At 38.4% G+C, this 14,064-nt stretch overlaps 1 protein-coding gene across 1 annotated transcript; it reads left to right on the top strand.

Moving 5' to 3' along the window:
* Nucleotides 1-8,474: 8,474 nt before the first annotated feature.
* On the top strand, nt 8,475-13,309 carry apol (apolipoprotein L). The gene is made up of 4 exons (XM_079646816.1): nt 8,475-9,251; nt 10,230-10,826; nt 10,910-11,029; nt 11,885-13,309. The coding sequence occupies exons 1-4, from the start codon at nt 9,238-9,240 to the stop codon at nt 12,849-12,851; spliced, it is 1,698 nt and encodes a 565-aa protein (XP_079502942.1). The 5' UTR covers nt 8,475-9,237; the 3' UTR covers nt 12,852-13,309.
* The last annotated feature ends 755 nt before the right edge of the window (nt 13,310-14,064 follow it).

Raw genomic sequence — 14,064 nt, 5'->3', positions numbered from 1 at the left:
CAGAGTCCAGAGACAGTTGTGGTTCGGTCCGGATCCGGATCGGAGTCCGGACTTTGAGGATGCCTGGTTTAGCCTGATGGATCCGATTCCATTCAGAAAACACGCATTTTAAAAGTTTTTTTGCCTGCCGTCTTGTCTGCAGACTTGTCAAAGCGTTAATTCATGGTTTTTACTAACCGTTATCAGTATGTAGTTACTTAGGCATCACTTTGAAACGTGTATTACAATTACATCACGGTCAAATATGATCATTTGGTTGTAGTTGGTATCTCCCATAGGGTTTACATTGTAGATGGAGAATAAAATTGGACCTAAAACAGAACCTTGAGGAACACCATTAGTAATGTTTAACCACTCAGAAGACAGCCCATCAAAATGAACACATTGGGACCTTTCAGAGAGGTAGTTCACAAACCACCCTACTGCATGGCTGGATATGCCAATACTGAGTAGCCTCTGCTTTAAGATGCGATGATCGACGGTATCAAACGCTTTGGAAAGGTCAATAAATAGAGCTGCACAACTCTGCTTATTATCTAAAAAACTCGCCACATCATTCACCAGTTTCATTGTTGCAGTGATGTTGCTATGTTGCTTTCTGAAGCCTGACTGATGTTTAGACAGGATGTCATTTGTACATAAAAACACCTTTACCTGTTCACTCACTAGGCGTTCAAGAACCTTAGCCAGAACTGATCATTTAGAGATGGGCCTATAATTATTTAATAAAGTGGCCTTCCCACCTTTTAGTAGAGGCAGGACATACGCTGACTTCCACAATTTTGGAATTGTGTTTGAGCTGAGGGAGAGGTTAAAAAGAGTAGTGAGAGGTGGAGCAATACAATCTGCAGCTATCTTTAAAGAGAAAGGCTCTACGTTGTCCGGGCGAGCTGGTTTCTAACTTGGTTAAAGCTTCACGAACAACATCAACAGTAAAAGGAGTAAAACTAAAAGGGTTTTCCAAAACACGTTTTTCAGAATCACAGACTGTGCTGTTCACAGAAGCAGAGTTAGTGACATAATCAAACAGAGAGCCACAGGACACAAAATGCTCATTAAAACAATTTAACATAGCTTTATGATTACATTTCTAGTGAGAAATGTATATTTTACTTTCAGAATCTACCTCCAGTGGATGTGTAGGATCTACAGTATGATATATATTACTTTACACACGGAAGTATGTATTGTCATTGTCGATAAATTGAGGGATATACGCTATATTTTATTAACACCAGTATGTACTTTATACATCCACCTCAAGTGTTTGTCTCTGCACCGGCAATGATTTAATTTTAAAGTTCAACCGCATATTATATAGGCTATATCAGCGCCACAGCTGCGTAACACATGGTGCCTCTCGTCTGAACCATTTTTAAGCGATTTATAATCTACTCTCTAAGTGTTTTCATATTTTCTGCCTGAAGATTCAAAAGTTCTTGATCAGGTGTTTGATGTGGGCTGGCATGATCCTTTCTGCAGCGATAAATAAAGAAAACAAAAAAACATTATTAATAATAGTAATGTTTGGAATAATTTTGGTGAATATTTATAGTGTAAAATCTTCAATAAGTATGGTATAATCTTCAATAAAGTAACTATTGTGGAGTGCTACCAAACTCACTACACACATAAATAGTCTCCTGTTGGTCAGACTAAAGCAGAGAGTTTGGAAGAATGTGATTTGGAATAATTTTGGTGAATATTTATAATGTGAAATCTTCAATAAATATGCGATGATCTTCAATAACGTCACTAACAGTATATTTCTACCAAACTCACTACACACATCAATAGTCTCCTGGTGGTCAGACTACAGAAGATAATTTGGAAGAATGTGGTTTTGAATCATTTTGGTGAATATTTATAATTTAAAATCTTCAATAAACATGGCATCATCTTCAATAATTTTACTACTATACAGTTTATTACTGCCAAACTCACTACACACATTAATATTACATTACATTACATTTAGCTGACGCTTTCATCCAAAGCGACTTACAATCGGTATAGTCTCCTGTTTGTTATACTCCACCGATACATTTGTATAAATATTTTTGTGAACAAAACTCTGTTTATTACAGATTTAGCCAAAGTTTAAGTTAAAGTCAACTTTAGTGTCAAATTTTCCACATGTGTTATAAATACAGAAACATTGAAGTACCGTTTCTTACAGTCCCACAGCGTGAACAAAAACAATATATATATATAAACAAATTAAGAAAGTTCTAGCTAAACAAGGGTATAAATGTAAGTAATAAATATATATAAAAAACACAATCAACAAGAAACATAAATTGGACATTAGTGCAAGTACTTCTTAGTGCAAGAATCTCAATCAAAGAATTCTCAATCGCGAGGATGCTTGCTTGGTAGCACATGTCTTCCGAGTCACTTGCTTCAGAAGCTGGGCAAGAATCCTTCCTGGCATTCGGAAAACTAAGAGTGGAACAGGCTAGCAAGTGTGCAGGTGCCCCGCCTTACATTTTCTGCCCCAGATTCGGGGAAATTGGTCCGTGTGCAATGCATTGTGGGGATTTTAAGGACGCGAAGTCTACCCATGTGCAGCCTCGAAATTACCCCCAAACCAAGGACGCGGCCTCGGTGGAATTCCAAGTATGCTGGAGATTGGAACAGTCCTTCGGCGGCATTCAATGACGTAGCATCCTTGAAATATTGTCTTGGAAGCCAGTTTCCTCGAGATTGAGAAACGGCCCCTGTTTGTTCCCTCCTACCTGTTCCCTCCTACCTGTTTTCCTGATTGTGTTCACCTGGTGCCCCTGTGTTTTCTCCTCCCTCATCACCTGTCTCTTGTTTCCTTGATTAGTCCTGTGTGTATTTTAGTTCTGGTTTTTCTGTCTGTCTTTGTTAGATCCTTGTTTGTCTGTGACTGTGTTCACGGGGTAGTGTTCTGTTTTGTCACCTAACCTTGAAATAAAGGTATTTTTCTGTTCAATCTGCATTTGGGTCCTGCCTGCTTCACTCACCCTAACAGTTCTGAGCCCATAGATACATTCCATTTATGATGTTCAGTCTGTAATATTACTTAAATAAAATTTCAAACAGTTACTTATCTTAATAAAAAACATTGTAATTTAATTTAGATTTATTGCTACGTATAAATTATTTGTATTTTTTCCATACTGCTGCTGCCTCTCGAGGTCAAGAGTATACTACAGCACATAACACAGAATGACAAAAATAGAACCGGGGCTTTTGAGAAAACATCCGTGGCTGCAGCCCTGCAAGCCCATCCCTCACTTCTCCCAGGATTCTTTTAAATCACATGATCTGAAGGAAACTGTAGATACCACTAAACCAGAATCAAACAGCTATACTGGACACACTGAAATTTTATTTAAGTAATATTACAGACTAAACATGATTTATGGAATAGCACAATGGTGAAGACAGTGGTTCTCAACTGAAAAACATATTTTCTATTGGATTTTAGTCCACAATCAGCAGTTTATAGGTCTTCCTGCACAAACACTTTTATATATTCATGACAAATATATTTATATTAGTCCTCTATAAAAACGTAAGTGTACTATAATACAGTACACATATGTGAAGCTAGTTACTTAGCTTTTACTGCAGGCTTTTTCGATCTTTCTTTGTGCAAAAATAGAACCGGGGCTTTTGAGAAAATCAATCAATCAATCAATCAATGTTTATTTATATAGCCCAATATCACAAATGTTACATTTGTCTCAGTGGACTTCACAGTTTGTACAGAATATTAGTATGACAATACGACACCCTCTGTCCTTAGACCCTCACATCGTACAAGGAAAAACTTCCAGAGAAAACCCACAGTTTAAAGGGAAAAATGGGAGAAACCTCAGGGAGAGCAACAGAGGAGGGATCCCTGTCCCAGGACGGACAGACGTGCAATAGATGCCGTGTGTAAATTGAAAAGATAATACATTTACAACATAGGTAGTCCAAATGTTTGGAAATGCATGTGTGTATAATAGGAAGATGAATCCACGAGGATATCCATCCAGGACTTATGATCCAGGACCACAGCCACGACTCAAGATCCAGGACTCGCGATCCATGACACAGGACCGCAGGATCATCCATGACTCCGGATCCCGGCGTATATAGACACCAAAAAGAAAGAAATTTGGGGAAGCTGGGTTAATCGGAACATGAGAGTAAACAGGTATAGACAGAGAGAAGGAAGAAGTAAGATGTCCCCCGACAAACTAAGCCTATATCAGCAAAACTAGGGGTTGAATCTAATCAGCCCTAACTATAAGCTTTACCAGAAAACATCCTGGTTGCAGCCCTGCAAGCCCATCCCTCCCTTCTCCCAGGATTCTTTTAAATTATGTGATCTGAAGGAAACTGTAGATACCACCAAACCAGAATCAAACAGCTATACTGGACACACTTCACAAAAAAAACCAGACCCAGTGAATCCAAACCAATGCAGAATTTCGTTAATACACTGGACTAAAGAGGGAGAAAAAGTTGGAAACATTAAATTCAATTACAATGTTTTTTATTAAGATAAGTAACTGTTTGAAATGTTATTTAAGTATTACAGACTAAACATAATTTATGGAATAGCACAATGGTGCTCTAGGACAGTGGTTCTCAACTGAAAAACATATTTTCTATTGGATTTTAGTCCACAATCAGCAGTTTATAGGTCTTCCTGCACAAACACTTTTATATATTCATGACAAATATATTTATATTAGTCCTCTATAAAAACGTAAGTGTACTATAATACAGTACACATATTTGAAGCTAGTAACTTAGCTGTTACTGCAGGCTTTTTCTATCTTTCTTTGTGCAAATATAGAACTGGGGCTGTTGAGAAAACATCCTGGTTGCAGCCCTGCAAGCCCATCCCTCCCTTCTCCCAGGATTCTTTTAAATCACGTGATATGAAGGAAACTGTAGATACATCCAAACCAGAATCAAACAGCTATACTGGACACACTTCACAAAAAAAACCAGACCCAGTGAATCCAAACCAATGCAGAATTTCGTTAATACACTGGACTAAAGAAGGAGAAAAAGTGGGAAACATTAAAGTAAATTACGATGTTTTTTATTAAGATAAGTAACTGTTTGAAATGTTATTTAAGTATTACAGACTAAACATCATTTATGGAATAGCACAATGGTGCTCTAGCACAGTGGTTCTCAACTGAAAAACATATTTTCTATTGGATTTTAGTCCACAATCAGCAGTTTATAGGTCTTCCTGCACAAACACTTTTATATATTCATGACAAATATATTTATATTAGTCCTCTATAAAAACGTAAGTGTACTATAATACAGTACAAATATGTGAAGCTAGTAACTTAGCTGTTACTGCAGGCTTTTTCTATCTTTCTTTGTGCAAAAATAGAACCGGGACTTTTGAGAAAACATCCTGGTTGCAGCCCTGCAAGCCCATCCCTCCCTTCTCCCAGGATTCTTTTAAATCACGTGATCTGAAGGAAACTGTAAATACCACCAAACCAGAATCAAACAGCTATACTGGACACACTTCACATTCCAACCATGTTTTTGTATTTCAATAGTATTCTGATTTAAACTCATGAAAAAGTGTGTTTAAGTTCTAAAGTCACATTCAGATTCAATTTAAATGGGAGTAGAGGTCTGCCGTGGGATCTGCCACAGACTAAATGCATTCAGTCATTCAGTTGTGATTAAGGCCCCATCCACACGGAGACGATATCAGTTGTATCTCCTGCTCACCCCTGCGTCACCTGCGTTATTGTGATGCGTTTCGCCAACAACATTAAAGGTCACCTATTATGCAAAATCTTTTATACATAAACATGTGTGCCCTGTGTAAATAGCAACAAGTCTTCCAACTCATACGACCAAATGGGCCGATTGTTCAAGCCCTTATTACGACCAAATATGTCGTTTGTTCAAGCGCTTAATACGACCTATAATTACCTTTTAAAGTTTTCGCCCTCTAGTGCTCCCGTTGAATGCAAACGTTACAGATTGTCGTTTATTCACAAATAAACCTCTCTGTAAAATCCTAAATTGTAGGATAGTTTGGCCATTAAAACGCTTTTTGATTTGATTTTTAGCGAGAAGTGTATATTGTACTTTTAGAATCCACGTCCAGTCGATATGTAGGATCTATAGTTTGATAGATATTACGAAGAGGATTTGAGGTTTCGCCAGGAGAACGTGTATATGCAGCAGCCTCCATATAAAGTTACGGGATGAAAACAGTATTTCCGGTCTCTACGTTTTCATAATAAAACCAATGATCAAATGATTTAACAGTGATATCTGCAGTACTCATCCACTAAAAAACATCAGTTTATCCTTGTTAATTATACGACATTAATTGGTTTAAATTGTGTAAAATGCTTTTGTGTTTTTCCCATAGGTTTTTCTCTTTAGATTCTGAGAGACACATTTCTATTTTCAGAGGTTTTGCTAAAACATCGAACCACACGATGGATGTTTTAGCCGCAATGCACGTTGGGAAATGGTGTTTATGCAATATGAAATCGGAAAACATTTAAAAAAAATAAAATAATACTTTATTCCGAGTGTTCTTGCTTTTCTCTTTGGAAGTCATCACATAACGGCATTGTAATACACGGTTCGGCTGCATTAGATATTACATATCTGCCGTAATTCTCTATTTATAGAGCCCTGATGAGAAGACTTCTAGACAAACTGGAAGAAATGCCGCCAAAACTGAATTTCAGTCAGACAACTCACGTGTTCCTTAATATCTTTATTATAGCAGCATATAGTTTGAGTTTGGCGTCTAGGCTCGGGCCTCATCACTCCACAGATTTACAAAGAACATTGAGTGATGATTAGATAACTTTCCCCCGAGCCTACAGGTGGAAGCTGGGGTGGAGCTGGGGTGGTGGTGGGGCAGGCAAGCAGCAGCAACATAAAACACAGCAGCAGGAACATGAATATGAACGCAGCAATAGCAAGTGAACACAGCAGTGGCAGCAGCAGCATAGCGAGGCAGAGGGAGGAAGACCTGGCAGTTTAAATAGAGCGGCATGTTTAGGAGAATGTGTTTGGTTGGTTGTAAGAGGGACGAGGTGAGTCACGTGTTAATGTATCATTGGTGCTCGAGTTGACTGCGTGAACTGCAGTGCAGGACGTCCAAAGATATTAACAGGAGGATGTGCAAAACAGACAAACTAATAAGGCTTTATTTAAACATTAAATAATACTTTAAGTTAAGGTCTTCTTTTGAATAAGAAAAAAACGTTGGGGTTATCCACAGATAAATATTAGGTCTGACAAAGTACTTAACGTCCAATATTGCATCGATTATTTCGGCACTTGACAATCACCTTCCCTGAATTTGACTCAGGTGTAACTAAAATCTGATTTAAGGGTTTTTATATTTCACATCATTAATCAGAATCTGCAAAGTAACTCAAATAAATGTATTGGAGTAAAAATACCAGGTTAACCTCTGAATTGTAGTGGAGTAGAACAAAGTAGTATGCTGCTGTAACAAAAACATTTCCCAACTTGGGATCAATAAAGTATATATTACCTTATCTTATCTTAAGATGATCGATGGCTACTGCCATATTTGCAAAATTTGCCTCTGAACCTTGACAAGTATCAATGAACAACAGTAGGGGTCACAGACATAAGACCAGCTGTTAAATAAAGCTCTTCTGACCTTAGCTGTCATATGGATATATATAGTATATATACATGCCCATTATGGACACAAGCAATTTTCACCCATTTATTAATTATATGTTTTAAATTTGATAACACCACTGTGTTTCGTATCCCCTAAACCTCCAGGGTGTACACAGTTTAACACTGGAATCACGGGGTTTGTAAAGCAAGGCGGATGTTGTAGTCCCAAACGATAGCTGAGGATTCTATGTAGTGTAGTGTCTAAACTCCGAAAAAACTATTTGTTTCTTCGAATCGAAGGTTAAAAACACAAAAGCATTGTTCACAATTTAAACCAATCAATATTGTGTAATTAACAAAGATAAACTGATGTTTTTTAGTGGATGAGTAATGCAGATATCACTGTCTAATAATTTGACAGTGAGGGGAATACATCCGGTTTTATTATGAAAACTTCGAGACCGGAAAAGCTGTTTTCACCCCGTGAGGGTTGACACTAACTTTACATGGAAGCTGCCACATATACACGTTATCCTGGCGAGACCTCAAATCATCTTCGTAATATCTATCAAACTATAGATCCTACACATCCACTGGACGTGGATTCTAAGAGTACAATATACACGTCTCGCTAGAAATTGAATCAAAAAGCATTTTAATGGCTAAACTATTCCACAATTTAGGATTTTCCAAAGAGGGTTATTTGTGAATAAACGTCCCTCTGGAGCGTTCGCAATGAACGAGAGCATGTTGTTTCTTACACGACCACTAGAGCACCTCTAGTGGTCGTGTAAGAAACAACATGCACTTTAAAACGTGTCCCTGGGTCGTAATAAGGGCTTGAACAATCGGCCTATATGGTCGTTTTTTGTAGGAGGACAGGCTGGTAAATAGATTCTGAAAGTTTCAGGAAAAACCATTCGCTCACTTTTTGTCATTATTATAAAAACCTGTCTGAAATGAGCCGATCAGATTTTGGCCATTTTATGATTTCATAACGATTTTTTGGATTGTTTAACCATGAGCCAATAACCAACCAAGGTAAAGGCTGGCATATGTACTACAGCGTCTCCAGCGCTTTCGAGCGGTCTCGTGTGAACGGACACGTTTCTGGTGCCTGTTGCGTGTGGACGGAATACTTTTTTGATAACAATTGCGGTCCATTTGCGTTATCATACTCGTGTGGCCGGGGCTTAAAGTAACAGACAGAGAATCAACACTTTTGAAACAGAGCTGACAGAGGGGTTTATGGGATGCTACAATGCATGATCTGTTTGGTATTTCGAGCCAAACACTTCAGACATGTTTTGTATATATCTGAGACCTATAATATATTGATGAAAAACAGTATAATAGGGGACCTTTAAGTTGTACATCGATAAAGGCAATTCCTTTAAGTCACATGGTGTGTTATAACTGAACATGAAAGTGAAAGTGAGCAGCATATAAAACAGACGTTTCCTGTCAGTTGAGAGCTTTCTGATTCTGGGGTTAATAACACGTTAGATGACCAATATTTATCTGTTTTCATTTTAAACACGCAGGTAATAAGTTGAGGTCTGAGTCGAGGAACTGCAGAACGCTCACTTTCAGAGGAGAAGCATGTCTGCTGCAAGGTAAATCATTTATATCGTTGGGACTTTTTTACACAGAAAAAGACATTAACGACATTATTTTGTAGTGAGTGTCATTTAGCTATTTCCACTGTGTGTTTAGCACTTCTGTCTCTTTGTGGTCGTCTCCTTTGTGTCTCTCTGTAGTTGTTTGTTTTTATTTGTATGTCTCTTTGCTTTTTGTCTCTGTGTAGTTGCTTGGTTTCGGTGAAGCAGAACTCTTACTGCGGTTCAACTTCAGTATTTAGTTTGGCCTGAAGATAAAGAGAGGCTTTCTCGCTTGTTGTCTTACATTTATTATATTTATTTATTATATATTTATTTTTCCTCAAAGTTTTCCTTCCACTTTACTGTATTTGACAGAGGCATCATTTCTGTTTACACAACTGTAACTATGTGTTGTGCAGGAATGTTGCACCAATTTGTTTTGGAGAAAAACTAAATTATAACAACTGTATATTTGTGTTTCTGCACATATTTTTGTAGACTTGAACAATCTTTTTATGCAGACTTCTCAACACACAGATCACCATAAAAGATGAGTGTGCTTTATATAAAGTTGGTGCAGAAGTTTGGTTTTGGTAAGTGTTTATGTAGTTTTGGGTGCAGTGCTTCATTTTGCAAGATATATGAGGTCTTTTGCACTTTGGGTGTGTGGTTTTGTGAATTGTGTTTAGTGTTCTGAGAAAATGAGCCCTGTTGTCAAAAAATATGTTTTAGCAAACGAAAAAAACTGTAATACAAAATATGTATTCAAAATCAATTCATGACACATCAGTAATCAAAAACGTTGTGCTCCTTAAGAAAGATGTATTAACCTAACATGAGCAAGTACACACAGAGGAATTGAACTAACACTTAGTCTTTTTCAAATGTACTGATGGTCCCTCATGAAAACTATATTGATTAATTTGTTTGTGAAGTCTTAGCCGCAGATAAGAGGTTGAAGAATTATTTCAATAGAGGTATTTTTTGTTACAGAAAAATGCTCCAGGAGGCCTTGTGCTGCTACACCGCAGATACCCTCATCGACATCGACACAGTGAAAGAATTCTGTGAGCAGAGTTCTAAATGGATACTAAAGAGGGAGAAAGAGGTGGATATGATGAAGGACATCAAAACCAGGGCAGATAACATTGACCTCAGCATCGGCCATGTTACCCAGTCACAGACCAAAGGTAAAGCCTTTCTGGAATATATGAAGAGCAAGGTAACCCAGGTGACTGCAGACGGCAGGCGAGCAAAGCTGGAGGAGGAGCTGGCTGCTCTGTTGAAGTCCACTCTGGAAGGCTTGGGGGAGCTCGACTGCTTCCTGGATGCGGTGGAGAATCTGGCGGTCACCTCACTTCCTTTGTTCATGGAAGAGAACCAGGTGTTACATCTGCCAGAAGGGATCAGCCCTGTAACGGTTCAGCTCGTCATCATTGCTGCACGGAAGATCTGCCCTCACCTCCTCGAGTTTAAAAGAGATGCAGACGCCTTCTTCTGCCCCAAACTTCAGAATGTGGAAGTGCTGGCATATCAGCTGGATAAATACATAAGGACCACCGAGAACATCTGTGAGAAGTTAGAGAAAAGGTAAAGAGGCATTTCCTTAAAATAATATGCACATTTTGCAAAATAAACATCTATTATAAAAAATATTTTCCTGTTTTTCACAGCTCCTTTTGTGACTTTTCACTGAAGATTAACGACGATACACTGGTAGACCCCGCTTTGGATTTGTCTGAAGACGACACGCAAAGGATGCTTCATCACATTAATCAGCTCGATGAACTCAGGTACGTGTAACTCCTTTATGTGTTTTTTGTCAACACAGTTGTGCAAGGTGTGATGCAGTGATCCAACAGTCACCAATTAAGCACCAATCTTCAGCAATAAACTTGCAATGTGTTAACACAGCAAATGTCAAAATGAGTGAATTAAATGTAACAAACAGAAACATGAGCACCAAGTATGCTCCCATCCATATGAAAACCTCCACATCCGATTTATCACACAACAGGCAGGCTTTCTTTTTTTATAAATATTGAAGTTAAAAGCATCAATCTGGTGCACTTTGACAACAAAATTAATATATCTATAGATACATCTGTCAACACTCATATGAAACAGAACTGTAAACAGATTTTAATTTTCTTTATTGATATTTTACAAATCACTCCCCTTTTTAAAACTGTATTCCTTTCGTGCATGGCTTCCTTCTGCAGGTAACGGGGAGACGCGCTTTGGCGGCGGTCTCGTTCCGGATCCGAAAATACAATTAAAATATGTTTGCACACTTATTCCACTTATTCCTAGTGGGCCACTGGTTACGGTGCATGGTGCCAGGGTTGCCGACCCCTGCTTTAGACTCTATACTATTGTTTGATTTTGCAGCAACTTCAGGGTTTTAGAGGTGACTTTTGTTACCAAATAGACCTAGCTAGACATCCATGATTCAGGACTCGTTTTTGAAGCATACCTGTCTTATGAAATATTTAGTTTTTTGTTGATTTTATTGCGCTATGTTGCCTCCTAATGTGTGTCCCATAAAGAAAATCTCAAATCAAATATTTTTATACTGTATTATGGGTTACATACTAACCTTTTTCATTCATCATGTTATTTTGTATTTCCTCTTTTCTCATCATCAGGATGAACCAGAGCTTCCGAGTGGTGTTCTTGTTTCAGGATGACGAACCCTGCTCTGATTTCATCAATAAGTTGAAAGAGCGACAGCCGAGGATGGAACAGTCTCTCAAGCACCTGGAGGAGCATGCTGTTCAGTTAGACCAGATGAATAAGGGAGCAAAGATCTCCAGTGTGGCAGGCAGCTCAGTGGGGGCAGTAGGAGGTGTGCTCTCCATCGTTGGTTTGGCTTTAATTCCTGTAACAGCTGGAGTGTCTTTTGCTCTAACAATGACCGGGGTAGGCATGGGAGTTGCAAGCGGAGTCAACAGCGCTGTCACCACCGCCACAGAGATTGGAGTAACCCATACATATCAAAAGAAAGCCAGAGAAGTCTTCGAGATCTTCATGGAGGATGTGCAGTTTCTCCAGGGGTGTCTTGAGGAGGTCACCAAAAGAGAAACAATCCACAAGTCCAAAGATGTTTTTCTCGGGGTCGGCAAGGTGCTAGCTAAAGTAGGTGTTATTGGAAAAGGTATTGACTCATTAGTTGATGCAGCCTCTGCTTTCAAGCTGTTAAAAAGTGAAGAGCTGGCTCTGAGTGCTGGTAAAGTGGCAGTGCAGGAAGGGCAAGCTTTACGCAGCGTTCCCAGGGTGGCGGCAGATATCCCAGATATCGGTCAGGCAGCAGTCAAAGGGCCTCTTGCCCTCTCCAAGTCAGCCAGGGCCGGTTTCATTGGGCTCAATGCTCTGTTCCTCGGCATGGATATCTTCTTCATCTGTAAAGATAGCATCAGTCTGGCCAAAGGAAGCGAAACTGAGTTCTCACAGTTGATCAGAGCCAGAGCAACACTTTGGAGATCAGAGGTGGACTCATGGCAGAAGATCCATGACTTACTCTGCGAAGGTTTGAAGATATCGAAAGAAAACAAGGCTATCCTGGAGACACCAATTTTTCCAGAGAGGAAGATGAAGAAGCGCTCAGCAACTTAAATAGACGGCAACTGAAAGCTAAATGGAGACAATAACTGTATTTTTTCTTTGTTGCCAAATCTGAAACTATAACCACATAATGAGATTGATTTAAACTGCTTACACATCACTGTTCATCACATATACTGTATCTTTGAGAAGTTCCTCAAGTGATTTTTCTAAACCTTTCCTATATACAAATGTTAAACAAAATATCAATCAATTAATCATATGCAATGTATATAACCCCTGCAGTGCAAAAGGAACAACTAAACAAGAGAAACTCCAGAATAAACGGGTTCAAATGAAAAAGAAATGTCTGGGCGAGCAACTGAAGAGGGATCCCGCAACAAGGACGTGGAAAAGATGTTAAGTTAATTCTATAATATGTATGATCTGCATTATTTATATGTATAATTCTAACTACATTTTTTTCTTGTACAAATGAATTAATAAAGTTTAAAAAAGTTGTTTCTGTTCATTTGAATGATGCATTAATATATAGATTATATTCGAAGCATTTCGATGCTTTTGTTTACTATAATTATTTTAAATTATTTTCTTTAAGCTTCTCAATCCCACTATTCATATCTTATGCATTCAATCTCTCGTAATGATAATACCGGCAGCTCAGCACAGCCGGGTAGTCAGTCAGAGTCAGGTCAACCGGAGAAAGTTGAGTTACTAAACAACTCCAGCTGAAGTCAATAACTTTGACTTTGAAGTCAAGGAAGAGAGAGGGGAGTTTGGTAAAGGGTTTCTTTTCTTTGGTTATTCTTGAGGTTGTTATATATTTGAATGTAAAAAATATTTGGCAACAATCCTTTGTATTTTATCGCCTTTAACTACCAGGCAATAATAATCTTTAAACATGTCTGCTGAAAGGTAAAGCATTGATATAGTTGAGCCACTTTTGCACAGAAAAATACATTAAAGACATTAACCCTCTTGTAACAATATGAGTTTTGAAATATTAAATAACCGGAAGAAGTAATGTTAAAGCCTGTTGTTTAACAAAGACAACAAATAGAGAAGTAGCCATGTCACATCTGTCTGTTTGTGGTTGTTTTCTTGCATTCTACTGTCTCTCTGTAGTGGCTTTTTGTCCATGTGAAGTTGATTAATACCTATCTCAGTGACAGGTGCAGGTGAAGCAGAACTCACAGGTCAAACTTCAGTACAACTTCAGCATTCAGTTAACTCTGCAGATAAAGAAAGGCTCTCTGACTCTTTG

Source organism: Notothenia rossii (assembly GCF_949606895.1).
Source record: "Notothenia rossii genome assembly, chromosome: 8".
NCBI classification, from domain to species: domain Eukaryota; kingdom Metazoa; phylum Chordata; class Actinopteri; order Perciformes; family Nototheniidae; genus Notothenia; species Notothenia rossii.
Note: the sequence above shows the minus strand (reverse complement) of the source record. Positions and strands in the feature narration are given on the sequence as shown.

Coding starts and splice junctions, on each gene's coding strand:
- apol (XM_079646816.1), top strand. Junction 10,827..10,909: donor TGTGAGAAGTTAGAGAAAAG/GTAAAGAGGCAT, acceptor TGTTTTTCACAG/CTCCTTTTGTGACTTTTCAC. Junction 11,030..11,884: donor AATCAGCTCGATGAACTCAG/GTACGTGTAACT, acceptor TCTCATCATCAG/GATGAACCAGAGCTTCCGAG.